The 17,709-nt window shown below is 37.1% G+C and overlaps 3 protein-coding genes across 3 annotated transcripts; 2 read left to right on the top strand and 1 right to left on the bottom strand.

The window, feature by feature from the left end:
* The first annotated feature begins 508 nt into the window (after positions 1–508).
* LOC109043471 (uncharacterized) lies at positions 509–4,664 on the top strand. Its single transcript, XM_019060674.2, has 2 exons — positions 509–720; positions 2,474–4,664. Exons 1-2 carry the CDS (start codon positions 637–639, stop codon positions 4,379–4,381), a joined length of 1,992 nt encoding a protein of 663 aa, XP_018916219.2. The 5' UTR covers positions 509–636; the 3' UTR covers positions 4,382–4,664.
* A 367-nt stretch (positions 4,665–5,031) lies between these two features.
* On the top strand, positions 5,032–13,915 carry LOC109043472 (uncharacterized). The gene is made up of 8 exons (XM_072298260.1): positions 5,032–5,383; positions 6,165–6,318; positions 7,420–7,596; positions 8,193–8,396; positions 8,948–9,046; positions 11,374–11,478; positions 12,236–12,458; positions 12,944–13,915. Exons 1-8 carry the CDS (start codon positions 5,327–5,329, stop codon positions 13,026–13,028), a joined length of 1,104 nt encoding a protein of 367 aa, XP_072154361.1. The 5' UTR covers positions 5,032–5,326; the 3' UTR covers positions 13,029–13,915.
* A 1,364-nt stretch (positions 13,916–15,279) lies between these two features.
* On the bottom strand, positions 15,280–16,665 carry LOC109043357 (uncharacterized). Its single transcript, XM_019060548.2, has 2 exons — positions 16,383–16,665; positions 15,280–15,600 (listed from the first exon to the last, which is right to left on the bottom strand). Exons 1-2 carry the CDS (start codon positions 16,464–16,466, stop codon positions 15,364–15,366), a joined length of 321 nt encoding a protein of 106 aa, XP_018916093.2. The 5' UTR covers positions 16,467–16,665; the 3' UTR covers positions 15,280–15,363.
* Between the last annotated feature and the right edge of the window lie 1,044 nt (positions 16,666–17,709).

The raw sequence follows: 17,709 nt of genomic DNA on the forward strand, positions 1-17,709 counted from the left end.
AAATCTAGTCAGCATTTGTGAAATGATCGAGGTCCTTCGGAGAGAAATTATCTTCCAAAAGTATATAACAAGTAATTTTAATCGTATACAGCGCTCTCCTTCGTGAGTAGAATAATGCCTCTCTTTATGTGACATACCCAAAAGTTATTTTTCTCGGACGAACATGATTTCATCTTCTATTGTAGCATTGCGTTAAAGCATAGATTTAAATTTTGATAAAGAGCGTCTGTTATCACACTAAACTCCAGACTGTGACGCTCTCGATTGACGTCATCGTTGGTTATGATGTAATAGGCTTTAGCATAGTAAACAAATAGAGAAAGAGAATCGGAACGACAGCATGGAGCAGAAACTTCACATCAGCTTACGTACTTATCACGTTTTTTGAATATTCGGAATGTTTTGTGAGCAATTTAAATCAGTGTTCTTCCTAAGATTTATTTAATTATAACTAAACATCTATTCATTTAGTATGGACACAATTCTGATAAAATGAAAGCTTCAAAGCGTGCTTGTGGCACACAATGAAAAAAATTACGGAGAAACAACTTGTGGTAGTAGTTGTTTCGCCGTAATTTTTATCATTGTATTTCTCGCCTGTGTCTCATTTCGAAGTTTTATGGTTACTGAAATCGAATGTTAAATATGTACATCGTGAGGTTTTCTATTACTTGCTCCATCATCAACACATTCATCATCGCTGACATTCTGGAAGACACTGTAAGTCTGCCTTGAATGCATATCTTTACTCACACTAGGTCACCAATTTCGAATTCAGAGTTCCATTCATTGATCAATGTTAGGAATAATTACGATTTTTAAGTCTATATTCAGGGCCGGATGAAGGGGGTGGCCACATGGGCCACGGCCCATGGTGGCATATCTATAGGGGGCGGAAAATTTTGCGCTTTTTTTAAATGTAGGTATAAAAAAAATCGAATTGAGAAAAAAAATTACAAACGAGAGAAGGCGACAAAATCTCTCATTTCCTGAGACTATAGTCATTTCTAATTTTGTCGTCTTTCAGTGATACAAGAGAGAGCACCTTTAATTAGTCGAGTTAAGAGAGAAACCAAACACGGAATTTGGTCTGGAACGGCGCGACTTAGAGAGAAATGATGACGAGGCCTTGAGATGAAAAGGAGAAGCCTTCGGCGCGGCGGTCGGCATGTAACACATATTAGCGCCTACCAGACTGCACGAATACTTCACGCATTGCGGCAAACACAGTGCGTTCAGCAGCGGTCGGCGTGAAACTCATCGCGCCTACAAGACTGTCTGAATACTTCACGCATTGCGCCAAACTCTGTGCGGTCTGCGTGGCGCGGCGGCGGAAGTTAAAATCATTAATCCAAATGTATGTTTGTTATTTCATAATTTTTTCGTTCATTTCTTATGAAAAGAAGGCCTTGTCCGCTCAAAGATAGGTTTACGAAACTTAACTTTCGCGCAAAGTTCCGTGAACTTTTGCTAGTATTGTTGACAGGGTTTTTCCGAAAAATGTGTTCAACACGAGAAAACGCGTCTTATGCACCCCTCCTCCGTTAGCACGTTCATTTGATGGTTTTTATTGATGTTTCAAAACGAATGAGAAGGGGGCGGCAAAATGCAGGCGGCCCATGGGCGGCAAGTAGATAAATCCGGCCCTGTCTATATTATTGGATAGGACATTCCTTCATCATAAGAGATAAACAACAAAACACTATGATGTGTTCATGTTCTCGCTCACTTCCTCCAAAATCCGGATAAATGTGCCAATCGAATTGTGTTCCTGGTTTCCTTCATATTTCGATTTAGTTTCACGCTAGAGTTGTCAAAAGTACACTCATTTTCTTTTTGCTTATAACTGAAGAAAAAATTGGTACATTATTTAACGTAATTCTCTCTACATTTGTTTTGAAGGACTAATATTACATAATGTGTCTGAAGCATTACAGAGGTTATACAAAGAGTCTGAGACCCCAATTTTTTGAGTGAAGTATTTTATGAACGGCTCCTAGTGACTCGTACTCTCAGGATTTTCTCGTCACCAATGCTGTGTGGTGAACGCAGAAGCAACAGGGCAAGTTTTTTGATAAAGAAACAACTTAAAACGGGAATGAGGCCGTAAATAATCAACATAAAATAAAATAAAAAACCCGGGACGTTTTGCAGCTATCACACCCGCATTTTCAACCGGCATAATTTTCTTGTTTTGCCGGTTGAAAATGCGGGTGTGATCCCTGCGAAACGTCCCGGGTTTATTTTTATTTTATTTTATGTTTATTATTTGCGGCCTTAGTCCTGTTTTAAGTTGTTTCTTTATAAATGTTTCGGGCCGATTAAGTTTTTTTTTTCGTTGATAAACAATTGTAACGTGAATGATGAAATACAAAAATACAATTTGATTTAGCTGACCTGCACATTGTTGAATGTATCTTTATGCAACACCTTAGACATACCTAATGTCCTATGTCTATACTTTTGTTTGAAGGGAAAATCGGTTTCAAACTTTCCTGACCTCGCCAAATCGAACCGATTCGTAGACAAGACGATGTTCATCAAGTGGTTTGCAGAACAGAATCAGTCATTATACATCACGGCCCCAAAGCGGTTTGGCAAATCCACAAATTTAGACATGCTCCAACGATTCTTCGAGATACCCATCGACAAAGATGGAAACCTTATCGACACAGAAAACTCGGACAACTACAAATTATTCAGCCAGGTTTACTTTTTCAATCGCTCTCATTTGGCTATCTTCAAGGAATCCGCATTCTTCAAGGCCAACTTCGGAAAATGGCCAGTTCTGAAATTAAATTTTACTTACATAGAAACTAGTACTTTCAACCGCTTCCTCAGATCCGTTGCCCTCACACTTCGCAGAGCCTTTGGGAGCTCACATTTTCTGCAGACCTCAAAGTTTCTGACCAATGAGACTCGCTCCTTCATGGAGCAATTATTAAGCAATCACACAACTCCTCGGAATGAGCAGGAGGCTGTGCAGTTCGTCCTGCGATCAAAATGCGCCCTGGAGACGCATTTCAACAAGACGTGTTTGGTGCTGATTGACGGATTAGACTCTCCTCTCCAAGCTATGCTTGCCATTCACGGTTTCGGCAGAGACCAGAGAGCTATAATGTACTGTTTGCAGAATTTAATAAAAGGCATATTTCAAGATAATAATCGTGCTCTCTGCTTAGGCAGCCTGCCTTTAGCTGGTGTTTTTGATTTCAAAAAAATTAATATGCGCCAAATTTCCTTCCACTCGAACCCAAAAGCAGCCTCTTTTTTCGGTTCGACGGAACAAGAAGCTGAGTTTTTGCTACAACAGTGCTCACCGAGTGTCAACATAAAAATAGCCGAATCGCTTTTCGGTGGCCACGTAGTTTCTGGTGAAACTGAGGAGACTAATGCCACTTCGGTCAATCTCTTTTGTACTTATGCTGTCCGTAGTTACTGCCGCACAGGCCAGGTAGCGCCACATTCGGGCGAACTCTCTTTTCCACTTCTTGACAGTCTGTTCAAAATAACAGATCTCACGTCAGCAATCCTTGATTTGTTGCTTGGTTACTCATATTATGTGCCCTACAGAAAAGCTCCTGAATTAGTGGATTATATAAAATTAGAGGCTTTTATCGACAAAGCCAAAATGAGTAAGGGAGAGTTGCCGACAGTGCCCAGACTCATTGTAGCCTTTATGATGCAGCTCCTCTTAGAGTTTGGATATTTCTCTGTTCGGAACACGACTGCTAGTGCCGTCACTCTAACTATACCAAATCTTGAAGTAAAACAAGGGTTGGCAAATTGCATGCACAGTTGGGTAAGCCGTTTTTACAACATTGAAATCAACACGACCGAGGCTTACATTAAGTCCGCTAAAGCTCTAGGTCGAAGCACAGAAAGTCAACAAAATTTCGTCAACAGTGTTGCAGCATTGTTCAGCAAGACAGCTAAGGAGCCATGCCATCAGAGGTCACTCGTTACTCCAATCTTGCTGTTCCTCATTAGCCCAAAGAGTGAATTTGTGGTGATTCCGACTATTCATAAAAGTTCGACTCTATTCATTTCTCGGACTATGTTAGGTAGAAAGACCGGCATTGTAATAACAGTTGCATATGACCGAGGGGCAAAAATATCATCCAGAGAAATTATGATGGATGAAATTACATCGTTTTTAGATAATTTAAGGGTGGGATTCAAGGGAGAAGTTGATTTTGTTATCGGACGACTTGACTTCACCCCATATGTTTTATGGTCAGCGTTGACGTACAATAATACGGATGAAGATGCCGTTAATGAATATTCATGTATTATTCGAAAGTCCAAAATTGAAGGATATGACAAAAGACCATGGAAACTTTTGAAGCAAGCGTGGAAATGGACGAGAATGTTGGGATAAACTCGTTTTAGGCAGGTCTTACAGATTAGTAAGATACTCAGATTATCTACATGTACGATTGTACAAATAATATAATTGATCACATAACATCTCTAATAAGTCTCACTTGAATGAATACTTTCATATTCTTAAATATTTCGAACATCGACCTTTTTTTATTTACTCCTTTTCCATTTGTGTCACCCCGAAGTATTATTCTTGGTGTAAAATAGAGTAACTATAGCTTTATTGTTTAATTCCTTAACATATTTCTCTTGTTTTTGTATATTTTTCTAAGTGTACGTTCAAACTGTCTTTTCGTAAGTTGCATTGCATTGAGACCGAATGTATTGATACTCAGATAAAAATACGATAGATTCGTAATTAAATGACATGTTTAAACACAACCAGCATTTTTAGTTGAAAAATTAACAATATAAAAACAATCGACCGGCTGTATTAATAGTAGTTATTATATATGCCTTTCATTGAGATATATTTTGATTCAGAGACTGTTTTGAATTACATTAAAAATCTGAAGACTTCCCTTTGTTTGAGATGTATATTTTGAAAATATAAAATCCCACTCTAGACATGGCTACCACGATGACAAGACTGCCGTTTCCTAAATAGTTTTGGGGTGAGGCCAGTTCAATTTGAAATTTATTTTTCTGGAATAGACATTTACATTCACAATCCGGCACATATGCCTCTGTTATCTGCTTGTGATCAACAGAAGCGTTTTCGGAACGAACTAGTATACTTTCATTTACTTAAACCTTACATTCAAAGATGCTTGGCTTCTTATTTCAATTTCCTCGTTGCATAATTTAAACATAAAAAGTAGTTTGTGGACAAAGAAAGCATCAGTATAACCTTAGAATAAGCTGTCGAAGCTTTTTTTAAGGCCATGTCGAAAAAAGCGAGTGAAGTGGAACGAGCTATGAAAGGAGTGGATGTCGAAAAATGCAGCCTTTGGATGTAACATATGTAATATTGTCACGCTTTTTACTCTTCCATTTTGTAAGTAAATCATTATTTTTAAAAGTTCTGCATTTGCGTTTTGTACATTTGAAGCAAGCAGAATTAAAGTAAAGATTTTCAAAAATATGTTATGATAGCTCCTCGATTTACTACGTGTAAGCCGATATTCCTTTTTGGGGACAGTTCCTCCTAAAATATTTGTATTCAGGAGGCATCGAGAATATCATGCATGAACATAAAATATGCACGCACTTTCTACCATAAATAAAAGGAAATAGTGGTGATGAAATTCTGAGATTTATTAAAACACAATATCGACGGTGGAAGTTGGCAACTGCGTATCTCGGTTTGCAATGTTTCAGACTTCTTGTCATCATTTATTTTTTAAATGGAAGACTAAACCGGCAACACTTTCTGCAATGATTTTTTTTCTCTGCGCGAAGAAAATTCTACGAAAATTTTTATAAGTGATGTCAATTTGTTCTATTTTAAAAAAATAAAATAGGAGCGAATATTTTGAAACACCGCAAACGAGATACGTGGTTGTCGATTTTCATCGTCGATATGTTTTTGCCTAGAAAACACTTGCATGGAAAAAAGAGTCTCACGCCTCATTAGATAGATCAGAATATCATTACTTAGATTTTGGGTAGGTATACCACACTGCTCGGGTTAGTGGCTCATCATACGAGGACGGCTGGTACCTTCCCAAAATCTAGGTGACGCCATTGACCTATCTCCTTAGACATTAGCAACCGTTTTCACGCACTTAGTTACAAAAATGACGATTAAAGTATGATAGAGTTATATTTCTTTCTAGGCAAGGGCAGAAAATATAGCGCCAGGAAACTTAGACTCGATTCAGCACTTTGAAAATTCAGGAGTAAGAATTAGATGCCCTGCAAGGAGTTTTTCCATCAAGGACATAGGTCAATCTGCTGGAGCAATGGGTCTGGATGGATCCATGAAACCAGGTAACTAAAGTTGAAGTGGATCCAAAGTTATTTTAATTTCTTAAAATTAAGCAAAATTTTAACGTAGGTCAACGGGAAAATCTCACTTCACAAGGGACTTCTTTTTATTCAACGATAACCCGTAAAATATCGGTACATGGAGAGGAAGATTAAAAGAATGGTACGCCCCCCCCCCTCCAACACTCTGCATGCTTTTACATCATAGACAATGTTTTAAAACATTGCCTATGATGTAAAAGTTATCTTAGTTTAAAGACAACAGACGCATGTATGAAAAATATTCGAATTACAGATGTAATTTTTTCCTAGCCATATCACACGTAAAAAAATTTAAAGTTACTCTTTGGGCAATGTTTCGATTTCTATATCTTACTGTTCTGGCCACGCTTTTTCAATATCGAATCAAATATAAATAATTCTAGCCACGCAGAGAGAAACAAAAAGGAAGATACAGAAAGGCTCATGATAACGTAGCGTCTTCCTTAATTGCTTTTTTTCATAATCTTACGCAAATAACAGAAGAAAAGATTTTTGAAAACAATGACAAGTCACAATGTAGGAAATGCTTGTTTGAACATTATGAACAAACGTTGTTCCGTTAGGGACTACTCTTAATTTTAATTTCTTTTATAGTATTGATTGAAACTATCGGAAGACTAATCCGTCCCTGATCTTTAAGAATTTGTTTAATACCTAACATAATTTCGGGTCATTTCCTTCTAGGAGATTGTGGGTTTTATATATTTTTAATTCAGTTATGTTTAGTTCTCTGCAATTTTACTCTTTTATCTAATTTTTTCATCAAATTCGGGTTGCGAATAGGAAAAAAATCACAGAATGGAAACGATAACTTAACACCAAAAAGCGAAAAGTGACCAAAATAGTTGCCTTCATTTCATAAAATGGGCATTAAAGGTTCCTCTACGCAGGAATATTGGTCGTAGTTAATTAACACTATTTCTGCATTTGGTTCCATGGATAATATGTGAATTCTATAAGTAACTCGGAAATCTGAGTCATAATACCCAATTCCCTAAGAACATTGCATTTTATTTGAGTTACTGCCTTTAGGTGTATTCATAATTCATGTGTCATTTCTAGCTCCAGTCCAGTTTACAGTTTCTACAAAAAGTCCTAATGCGTTCTTGAACCAAGTACTAAGAATTAACAGGCGGATATATCAATGTAAAACTCCGATTCTGCGTAAGTCTGACAGACATTTTTTCTCAAGACCAAAACGAGAGCTCCAATTAGGACCCCTCCTGTCATTACACTCTGGTGAGTACAACCAAAAAACTTTGACTCTCCTTTAGCATGCCTTTTAACTACAACGTGCTCGCACTGTCATGTTTACTTCATTTTCCTCTTGCAGTCCATTTTCCAGGTCAAAATACTGATGCTAAGATATTAAGTAAGCATATAATTTTAAAGAAATGTTTAAATATTTGTTGGTATTCCATCTTCTGTCTAAGTTAAAATTTGTAAAATTACATCGGCAAAAATGTCAACATCTTAGCTTTTAGCCTAAAAGAATAGTATGGTTCCTCTGTAAATGGAGGAACCATATATGGCTTCGAATATTTTGTGTGTATATGTATGGTTTCTTTTAAACAAAAATATAAGTTCTCATTACCTCATGTGATTTTTCAATTAAGTTCCAAAAAGGAAGAGAAAAGAAGGAACTTTTCGAAATGATTATAGTTTGGGATTTTCTTTTTGATTTATCTGGACGCTTGCGCTCGCTTCTTAACACAGAGAGTGGCGAAAAGGGTGCGAAGGAGTGAAATGCGGGCATGAGCTGCTTGAAAACCATCGAAAGTCACTTACTTTCACATATCGTTCTTTAATTATAATATATTTATTTCCTTTTGCAGAATTGAATGTTATTCTAGACTGTGTAACGACCCGCCGCATACTTCCACCAAAAAATGGAAAGAAAGGAGTAGTTATTTTAGAATCAACCGGCCCGCAACTCTGGGATTTCGCGAAAACCGTCACCGGCGACGACTGTCAGTTAGAAATTTCTGACCCTTCCAGTTCAATTCCAATTGTTCGGGAACTAAAATTTAAGGTGCAAGGTAAAAATAATTTTATCCACCCACTAAAGTCACGCCACTGGGCAAAATTATCAAAAAAGTGTAGTACCTAAATTCCAATGAATAGTTTCACCACATCTTAAGAGAGATTGAAATAATATTAGAACTGTCCCTTATAGTCACCACAGTTTAAAACCAAAAATATAGAACCAATGTTCTTCATTTAGACAGAGCGGTGTAACGGAAAATAAGACAACCAGCAAAATGATATTTGGATTACGAGTCTAAATGTTGTCATTAAAGAATCCCAACTTCTGACTTTACGTTAGTTTAGCAACAACTTACGTGACATTAATTTTTCCCCATCATTTAATTATGATCTAATCTTGGTTCATATCTGCCATACACGTAACAATGAGGTGATGGCAACGCGTGAATACAACTATTCCAACTCGAGGGCTATGCGTGATGCATATATTCTGTATAAGGAAGGCGTGTCCCCGTTTGTTTAATTTTTTTCCTTTCATTTCTCTCGTTTTTCTCATTTTTCGTTGTTTTTCATTTTTCTGTTTGATTCATTTCTTTGTTTTCAGGAGCTGCAAATGTTGAGAAAAGAGATCCAGCGAATCATGAAATAACATTTCGGTACGGTGGTGGACGTGGCCGTGGACGTGGGAGACGAAGAGGACTAGGTAAGGCAGACTTCGCATCATGCAGACCTAAATAGGTCTGCCAGTAGGAGCTCGATTGCTATTTTTAATTTTTAATATGAGGGTAAGAAGGATTCAATTACGAACACAAATCTCACATACATCTCACATACATGAAACATATCGACGGTGTAAGTCGGCAATCACATAACTCGGTTTGCGACGTCGCAGACTTTCCTGTCATACTTTATTTTTTAAAAGGAAAACTACTCAACGGCAATTCTTTAAAACTGCCGTGATTTTTCTTCTCCGTGCTAAGAAAGTTCTGCAAAAACTTCAAGGAATGATGTCAATTTGTTCTCCTTTAAAAAAATAACAAAGAGGCAGAGATTTCCAGACACCGCAAACGAGATATATGATTGCGGACTTACACCGTCGATATATTATACTACACTGCATGGCATCAAGCTGGGAAGAACCCTCGAGATTTAAAAGCCTTTATTTTGCTCTTAAAATCCATAACCGTTTCTTGTACCAAGGAAGAATCTCGGCACAATTGAGAATGTTCATATGCTCAAATAAACGGGCGGTATATCGAAAGTAGCTTAACACGTGCAGTACCTGTATCACTGCATCAGTGACCTAAAGAAAAAAGATACCCAACTCACATTTTTGGAAAAATTAACTCATTGGCACTTGTATATCTCCGACAAAATTGCTATGTTCACAGCAGGGCCGGATTAAGGGGGTGGCCACATGGGTCGCGGCCCATGGCGGCAAATCTAAGGGGCGGCAAAAATTTGCAATTTTTTAACGTGTAGGTATAAAAAAAAATCGGATTTATGAAAACGAAATCACGAACGAGAAAAGGCGACAAACTCTCTAATTTCCTGAGAGTATGGTAATTTCTTATTCTGTCGTCTCTTAGTGATACAAAAGACAACACCTTCAATAAGTCGAGTTAAGAGAGAGACTAAACACGGAATTTGGCCTGTACTTAAAGAGAAATGATCACGAAGACTTGAGATGAAAAGGAGATTCCCTCGGCGCGGCGATCTGCGTGTAACACATATTAGCGCCTACAAGACTGCACGAATACTTCACGCATTGCATCAAACACAGTGCGGTCAGCGTGAAACGCATAGCGCCTACAAGACTGTCGGAATACTTCACGCGTTGCGTCCAACACAGTGTGTTCAGCAGCGGTCGGCGTGAAACGCATAGCGCCTACTAGACTGTCGGAATACTTCACGCATTGCGCCAAACATGGAGCGGTCTGCCCGGCGCAGCGGCGGAAGTTAAAATCATTGATCCACTTTTATGTTTGTTCTTTCATAATTTTTTCGTTCATTTCTTGTGAATGGAAGGCCTGGTCCATACAGAGATAGGTTTACGGAACTTAACTTTCGCGCAAAGTTCCGTGAACTTTTGCTTGTAGTGTTGACAGGGCTTTCCCAAAAAATGTGTTCAACACGAGTAAATGCGTCTTATGCACCTCTCCCCGCTGACACGTTCATTTGATGGTTTTTATCGAGTTTCAGAACGAATGAGAAGGGGGCGGCAAAATACAGGCAGCCCATGGGCGGCAAGTAGGTGAATCCGGGCATGGTTCACAATATCTTAGTTAGGAGTTGATTTTAGTGATTTTCAATGCAAGAATCGTGCTCTGATTTAGGAACATGTATCGGAATGCTTCAATTTGTACCTTGTCAAGTGATCCATTTTAGTAAATGGAGCCGGTACAGCACCCGGATTATATGGGTGCTGGATACCCTAATGCATTGGAAGTCCTGAGTTAGAATCATAGGTTGGAATTAAGTAAATTTTTGCTCTCGGGTACTGTAATTGTATCATAAGGAAAAAAAGACTCAGATTTTTCTAAAAACCCTCTGCTTACATTTTACATGTGTAGCCATTTTACATATCGTTGAGCCACTGATTATACTATGTTGAAATATGTACACCTCGGCACAACCGCACCAAAAAAAGTGAAGTTGCTTTAACATTCTGGATGTATACCAAGCGTGCGACAACTTATAAAATGCTGAATTACCCGCTACAGTAGTTACTTTAGCAATATCAAGATGTAAATCTAATTGCTGTGGCAGGTAATTCAGAATTTTATAAGTTCTCATACACTTTTTTTACATCCAAGATTGTCGGTGTGGTGAGGTAAACTCTACAGCTCTTTAATTGTACTACGGAGAGGAGTCTAATTTTCCAGTTTATTTACATCGTTTCAATATTGTGACATTTTGTATTCAAATGAAGATTACTTTTCCTTTATGTTTAGTACATGCGTATTGAGTGATTTACGTTGTTGATTGTCTGATTTCATGGGCTCTTGTACGACTTTACGATGAGAATAGGGCCAAAGACAACCACAACACCCAAGCCAGTTCCAATAGACAAGGATGTTGAGTATCCAGAGGCTTTCAAAAGTCATCTATCTAACTGGGATAGGAAACGAGGAGGTAATATTGATAGTGTCTATTATTGAGCATCTTTAAGTAAGATAAATAATTAATTAAAAGATATACCAGAACACGCATTTTATGAAGAATTAACAGTATATATGTATTTTCCCGGATGCATTTCGGGTAAAAGCCATCTTCAGCAAGAAAAATGCACAAAAACACAAGCAAGAGCACTATATAAAGATGAGAATGTATCACAATGCATGTTAAACACTGGGGAAAAAAACACATTGGATCCAGAGTCCAGACTCTTAAAAACATCGACAAGAAAAAGTACTCTTGATTCAATCAGAATCTAGCTTAAATTAAGAACCAAGCCTCTTAATCTAAGCGCATTTCGTTTTAATTCAAGCAAAAATCCGATTAAATCAAGAGTATTTTTTCTTGTCGATGTTTTCAAGAGTCTTGACTCTAGATCCAATGTTTTTTTTCTTTCCAGTGAAGACTATGATCAAAAAAGCTAAGAGAAAGTAATGAAAGAGTTATTTAAAAAAAAATTAAACACAGACAAAAATGTGAAATCAACATGCAAGTGGAACAACGATAAGGATCGAATTATGTAAACAGCACTAAGAGAGACATAATCAGTAAACATAGTGCTGTCGGTTGCAGGTTTTTCATCATAATCTTTAACATTACTTGATATGATTGTAAGTTCTACTTTTGAAAAAATTGCTGTTAAAATTGTATAATTTCTCTCCGTGTTGAACATATAATATTTTAAGATTACATGAGCTTTTCCAACTTTCTGCAGACATGACGAGGGCACCAGCGCGGCCGAGAATAGTTCAGCAATCGGAGCGATTGGTGCAAGTTGAGTGGAAACCACCGTTGAAAGTTATGCCAATAGAGTTCTACCGCGTCGAATACATGAAAGACGACAGTCAGAACCAATGGCTTCCCTGTCACAAGGGAGATTTACCTGCCCGGACCCGTACTTTTCAGTTTGACCAGCTAATGACCTTCCGGAGATACAAGTAAGAATACGCATAAATTTCCAGTGAATTTTTCTCTTTTCAGGGGTTTAATAATTTCCTTATAAGTTTGTTCCTAAGTGAGCTTCTTGTTAGATGAGACTTTAAATCTAGTAGAAATGATTTTAATAATACTGAAATTGAAAAAGTGTACTTGCGGAAGATGCTACTGCACAGAAAATATGGGAAGAACTCAATTAGATTATTGCGATAAATTTTGTTGCATTTGATATTTTTACAACATAAAGAATAAAGAATAAAACAAACAAAACATTGATTTGACATTTTTTAAACTATCACAATTCGTATTCGCAAATGATCAGGTATATTTCATGCTGCCGTGTAATAGAAGAAACTACATCTAAATCGTGGCTTTTTAAAACAGATTAATTACTGCTAAGTAGTTTTGTTGTTGATAATCATTGTTCATCATGTGGTGCATTGTTCGTCCTTGGTAACTGTTCATGGTATTTTCTTCCTTTTTGCAGGTTTCGAATTTTAGTTCACTATGAGAATGGACAGGAACGATACAGCTCACCCACCACATGGTTCCATTTAGAAGACTGGACGTGACAAATATCAAAACTATACATTTGCGTGCATTTTTCAAACTAAAAGCAGCAGCAATAAATGTGTGACCTTTACATAAACAACACCGAAATTCATACTTGCCATAAGCATTATATGATTCAAACAAAATATCGTGGAACAAAATTTAGGCACGCTTAAATTTTTTTCCTCCAAAGCTGGGAAAAGGAATCGAGTTAAATAAATGTTCAATTATTCTTATTCCATTTAGTTTTTAATTAAGATTAAGAGAAAAGACGAAAAGAGCACAGTGAAAGTTTTTAGTTTTGCACTATTACATCCAGCGTACTATAAAAATCTCCAACACTGTTTTGAATGCACAAATTATGAGAGCATTTTCGTCCATTTGGTTGGATAAGCTTGAAAACTATCTTCTGACGTTTGTAACGACAAGTATAAACCTGAGACAAAATTCACTTAAATAGCTACATGGTCGACTTTTGTACACTTATTTTTGAACATTACTTCCAATCCGACTCTCAAAAAAGAGGTCAGGACTTTTAAGGTATACCTTCACGGAAAAACAGTAATTTATTTGAAAGGTCATTAAAATCCCTGAAATTATTTATGTTACAGTGAGGGAATATAAATGAAGGGGAAAATTGGGCAAAAATTCAAGAAAGGAGAGGAAAGTTTCGAGACAATTGTAAAGACATAACGTGAATTTTGGGGGCAAATATTTTACTTATAAACGTATCTTGAAACACTTTGCGGTCATAGTGGTAACAGCGCATGCACCGAGACATTCCAAGCGCAACTTCAATGACTCCGTGCAGTGACTGGTGGGAAGAAGGGGTTAGTTTCTGTATTTTAAACTTAAGTTAAAACAGTAGTTGTGTAGTTAGTCGACCAATTATAAAATTAGTATTTGATTTGGTTTGCTTTCCTTTCAGGTAATCGACCGCATTTTGCGGGCTATACATACCTTGCTTGCTATCTTTAAAAACGAAATAAATGTCATTATTTTCCCTATATACAGACATGAGTGAGTTGCAAAATAGAAATGTACTCCAAATATTAACATTAGTGAACTGAGATCAATTTAAAGTTTTACAGATACAATAATTCATTAAATCTATATTAGACGCATTCAAAATATTATTTCGGTACTTATTATGTGAAAATATTTGCTTGAATACTGCAAGAAAAACCGGAGGAAATTAGAAATTAACTCAGATGATATCTTACGCTAAAATAAAAAATATACATAGTACATCACTTGCTTGAGATAAGAAAATTGGAAATTTGTTTGCATATTCTTGAAGTTTGATAATTTTGCTGGACAGTCGTGTTTCTTTTTTAAGATGAATCGTAATGGATCAGGGAAGCTAAACACATTAAAAAAAGTTACCGACATTTTGCGTTAATTTGGGATACAGAACACAAAGTGACCTGGCCGCAAAGTTAACTATTGGTTAGCTCTCTTTTGGGTTACAAAGATCATATCTTTGCATGGGTTGAAATATTGTGATCTCGTTAAAAATCCGGCATTAACATTGATAGAAGTCCAGAGCGCTCGCCGCTCGCAAGTCGCAGCCTCAGAATGGGGAGAAACAAAATTACATTAATTCATGCAGCAGGGTATTTTAAAGCCCAGTATGTATCAGACTAATCTAAGGTTTCGTTGATTTGATCAGAAATAGTGTTGAGCAGTTAAATGGGGTTTGCTGACCTAACCAAAAGAAAACTAGCCCCATGTGACCGTACACACGAAAATTACTAACTGATTGTAAGTCAAAATAACAAAATCCCTTAGATACAATGAAATAAATACTTTCCCTCTTGAATTTTCAGTTTTTTCATCAGCTTAAACAATATTCAGTCTTTTCAGGCTGTTGAGTTATTCCAAAATAATTTATTTCATACGAAATGCTGAAAAAAAAGTTGCTTATGCTTTAAAATGCATTGTCCCGTGTCCCCATTCTAAATAATCTTCCTCTCTTGTAAAAAGACAAGACGAGTCTACATTTTGTATTCAAGCATCAGGAAGTACCCTAAACTTAATTTTACTGCCCATTTTTTTTTTACATCAGGCAGTTTTACGGTTCGAGTGCTTAGGTTTAGATCAGTGGCGTGGCGTGAACTGCGATATATCGATTGTTATGCCGTTTATTCCCATGGAAAAGGATCGATAAACAGGGTGTTCACAGCGAACACCTTGATAATCGATTCTTTACCATAGGTTTAAATGGACTAACAATCGATGTATCGCAATTCACGCCACGCTACTGGTTTAGATCTGCTGTCGTTATTTACACAGGAAAAGCCCACACAATTACAAAAAGCAGTTATGTCCACTGAACGTAAGTAACGTTATATGCTAGGTTTGAGTGTTGTCTTTGGCGATTTTTATAGTTTTCTGATAATCTTCGGCATACTGCACAGCCAACTGCTCCAATTTCATTTGTGTGTATGATACACACAATATGAAAGATTGAAACGGATCGCATTGCTCCTCTGTTAAATCTGTGAGTGACTCTTCCATCCTTTCAAACAAATCAGATAAGTCTGCTATCTGATCGTCTAACTTCTTCTCTTTTTTCATGACAGCTGCTGCCTGGAACAAATTACATATTCAAGGTTTTTTTTTTTAAGATTCAGTGCTTACATTGAATTTCTATGTAGGTCTCCAAAAAATCTAAAAAACCCCTGAAAATAATCGGTGTAATATCATCCAGTAATTATGTTTGAATATCAAGAGTCTGGAAAAATAATCTTAATCTCTTTTGACTCCGTTGGATACGAATTGTTTTTTTTTTAATGCACCACTCAGAATCACGAGCGGTTTGGCTTCGGCTATTTCCAAAACGTTCCCGAACTTTCAAAATGAACTTTTCTCATCTTACTCGTCAAAGTCACCTTCTCAATAATAATCTCCTCATCAGTGAGCCCAGCTGTAGCATCCCACAAAATCCAAGACGGCATCGAAACGCCGTCATGACTGATGCTCACTGAAGAGTGTGATCTACTAATTACTTTTAAAAAAAACCCAAAACGTTATGGATCCCTCGGCGTAACCTCAATTTAATATTCCAATGCATCCGAGTAAGCTGAACACTGCTGGTGCTCATTTATGCTTAACATTTTTTACTCTAATTGAAATTTTTGGCCTTGTTTTTCCCGGAAAATAGTGTGGACCAAGCACTGCTTTACTATCTTGGAAAAACTCCGCATTTAAATATATGCTGAGAGATATAGGAAGAGAAACAGCGTTGCTGTGACAAGTGGAACCAGTGTAAAGGTGAAAGCAAACTAATTCAAAACATAAAATATGAATGCGCCTTGTGATTACGGATCTCTCATTCAAATCATTCAAATTGAAATTGCGGAATAAGTTACCCTCAGGAAGTTATCATCTGGCTGGGTAAAGTTGATAGCTTCGAAGACAACGCGAGCAGCGTCGCAGTAGATCCTTATTCGCATAAAAGCTATGTCAAGTTCCGTGGCAACCTCCAGAAATTTCGATGTCTTGTTGTTGTTTGTCACTTGAGGACTTCGCAATATTTGTTTCAACGCGGACTGGCGCGTATCTTCTATGTTTTTGAATTCATTTACAAGCTGACCAAAGGTAATCTTAAATTTTCCCGGCTCAGCCTGTTATAAAATAAAAATTAGGTGGCAAAATAAAACAAAACATGCTGAGAAATCTCTAGGGGGAAAAATAAAATGTGAAAAAAATCTCTAAAATTTGTGAGGGTCATTAATGTCGGTTCTATTTCCCTTTTGACAGTTTACTCCCCTGTCCTGATGTTTTGTCGACTAAAGTCTAAAACCTTACGTGTAAGTGGATATTGTCAAATATATTTCCGTATGATACAAAAATGTCTATACGAAATTGTGCATCAGTATATCACCGAGCATCTTTCATTATGAACTGTTCCTTTTTTCAACAAACTTTGTCTTAATTAATCGGCAAATCAATCAATCGTGCAGAAAACCTCGGCGATGACTTGTGGTTCTTGCGTATTATATCAAATCCAAAGCATGCATGCACTCATTTCGAAACTCTTCAAGACGCATTCTATTATAGTAATCTATCCATTTTTATGAGTCGATTTCTTTGGAGGATGCTTTCTCTGTGTTATTGGACATAGGTGTTAGTGCATGTGTGTTGCTTTGCAGGTAACCGTCACGCTGAGCCTTAATATTTCAAGAGATTCCATACAATTTATACCTATAACATTTTTAGTAGCGCGGGTAATTTCGAAATACCATATACACGCTTAATTCGTGGTTGTATTCAGAGGGATGAAAATACATACATATGAGTCGCTTTTATAGCGCTCTTTGGCGCTTTACGACGCCTAATCGCCACAAAGCTCGCTTGCGGATCGCCAGCATCGCTTGTGGATGAAAATAAATGTCATAAAAATGAGGTTTGCTTACCACGAGAGGTCGTAAGTGCAACTTGTGTCCGTCATCATCTAATGGTGCTACTTCTATATCTGATAGGTCTACAAAACAATTAACCGTCTGTAAAGAAATGAGGAAACGAGTTGTACATTAAATCTTCATCGTTTTAAGAGACAGCTGGTTCAAAGGAGAAAAAGAAATCTTTGGAAGCGATTTGATTATCGAGCCCGGCTCAAATAAAAATACTCCTTTCAAGCCGATGTAATCACTATCTATGCTGAAAACATCATGACCATGTTTGCATCAATAATGA

This window comes from Bemisia tabaci, chromosome 3, assembly GCF_918797505.1.
Source record: "Bemisia tabaci chromosome 3, PGI_BMITA_v3".
In the NCBI taxonomy this organism is placed as follows: Eukaryota; Metazoa; Arthropoda; class Insecta; order Hemiptera; family Aleyrodidae; genus Bemisia; species Bemisia tabaci.

Bases quoted from the DNA above. Each gene is read 5' to 3' on its own strand.
- LOC109043471 (XM_019060674.2), top strand. From the start codon at position 637: ATGTTAAATATGTACATCGTGAGGTTTTCTATTACTTGCTCCATCATC. The intron at 721-2,473 runs GTAAGTCTGCCT...TTTTGTTTGAAG, and splicing joins CTGACATTCTGGAAGACACT to GGAAAATCGGTTTCAAACTT.
- LOC109043472 (XM_072298260.1), top strand. From the start codon at position 5,327: ATGCAGCCTTTGGATGTAACATATGTAATATTGTCACGCTTTTTACTC. The intron at 6,319-7,419 runs GTAACTAAAGTT...TGTCATTTCTAG, and splicing joins GGATGGATCCATGAAACCAG to CTCCAGTCCAGTTTACAGTT. The intron at 7,597-8,192 runs GTGAGTACAACC...TTCCTTTTGCAG, and splicing joins CCTCCTGTCATTACACTCTG to AATTGAATGTTATTCTAGAC.
- LOC109043357 (XM_019060548.2), bottom strand. From the start codon at position 16,466: ATGCGAATAAGGATCTACTGCGACGCTGCTCGCGTTGTCTTCGAAGCT. The intron at 15,601-16,382 runs GTAACTTATTCC...AATTTGTTCCAG, and splicing joins CAGATGATAACTTCCTGAGG to GCAGCAGCTGTCATGAAAAA.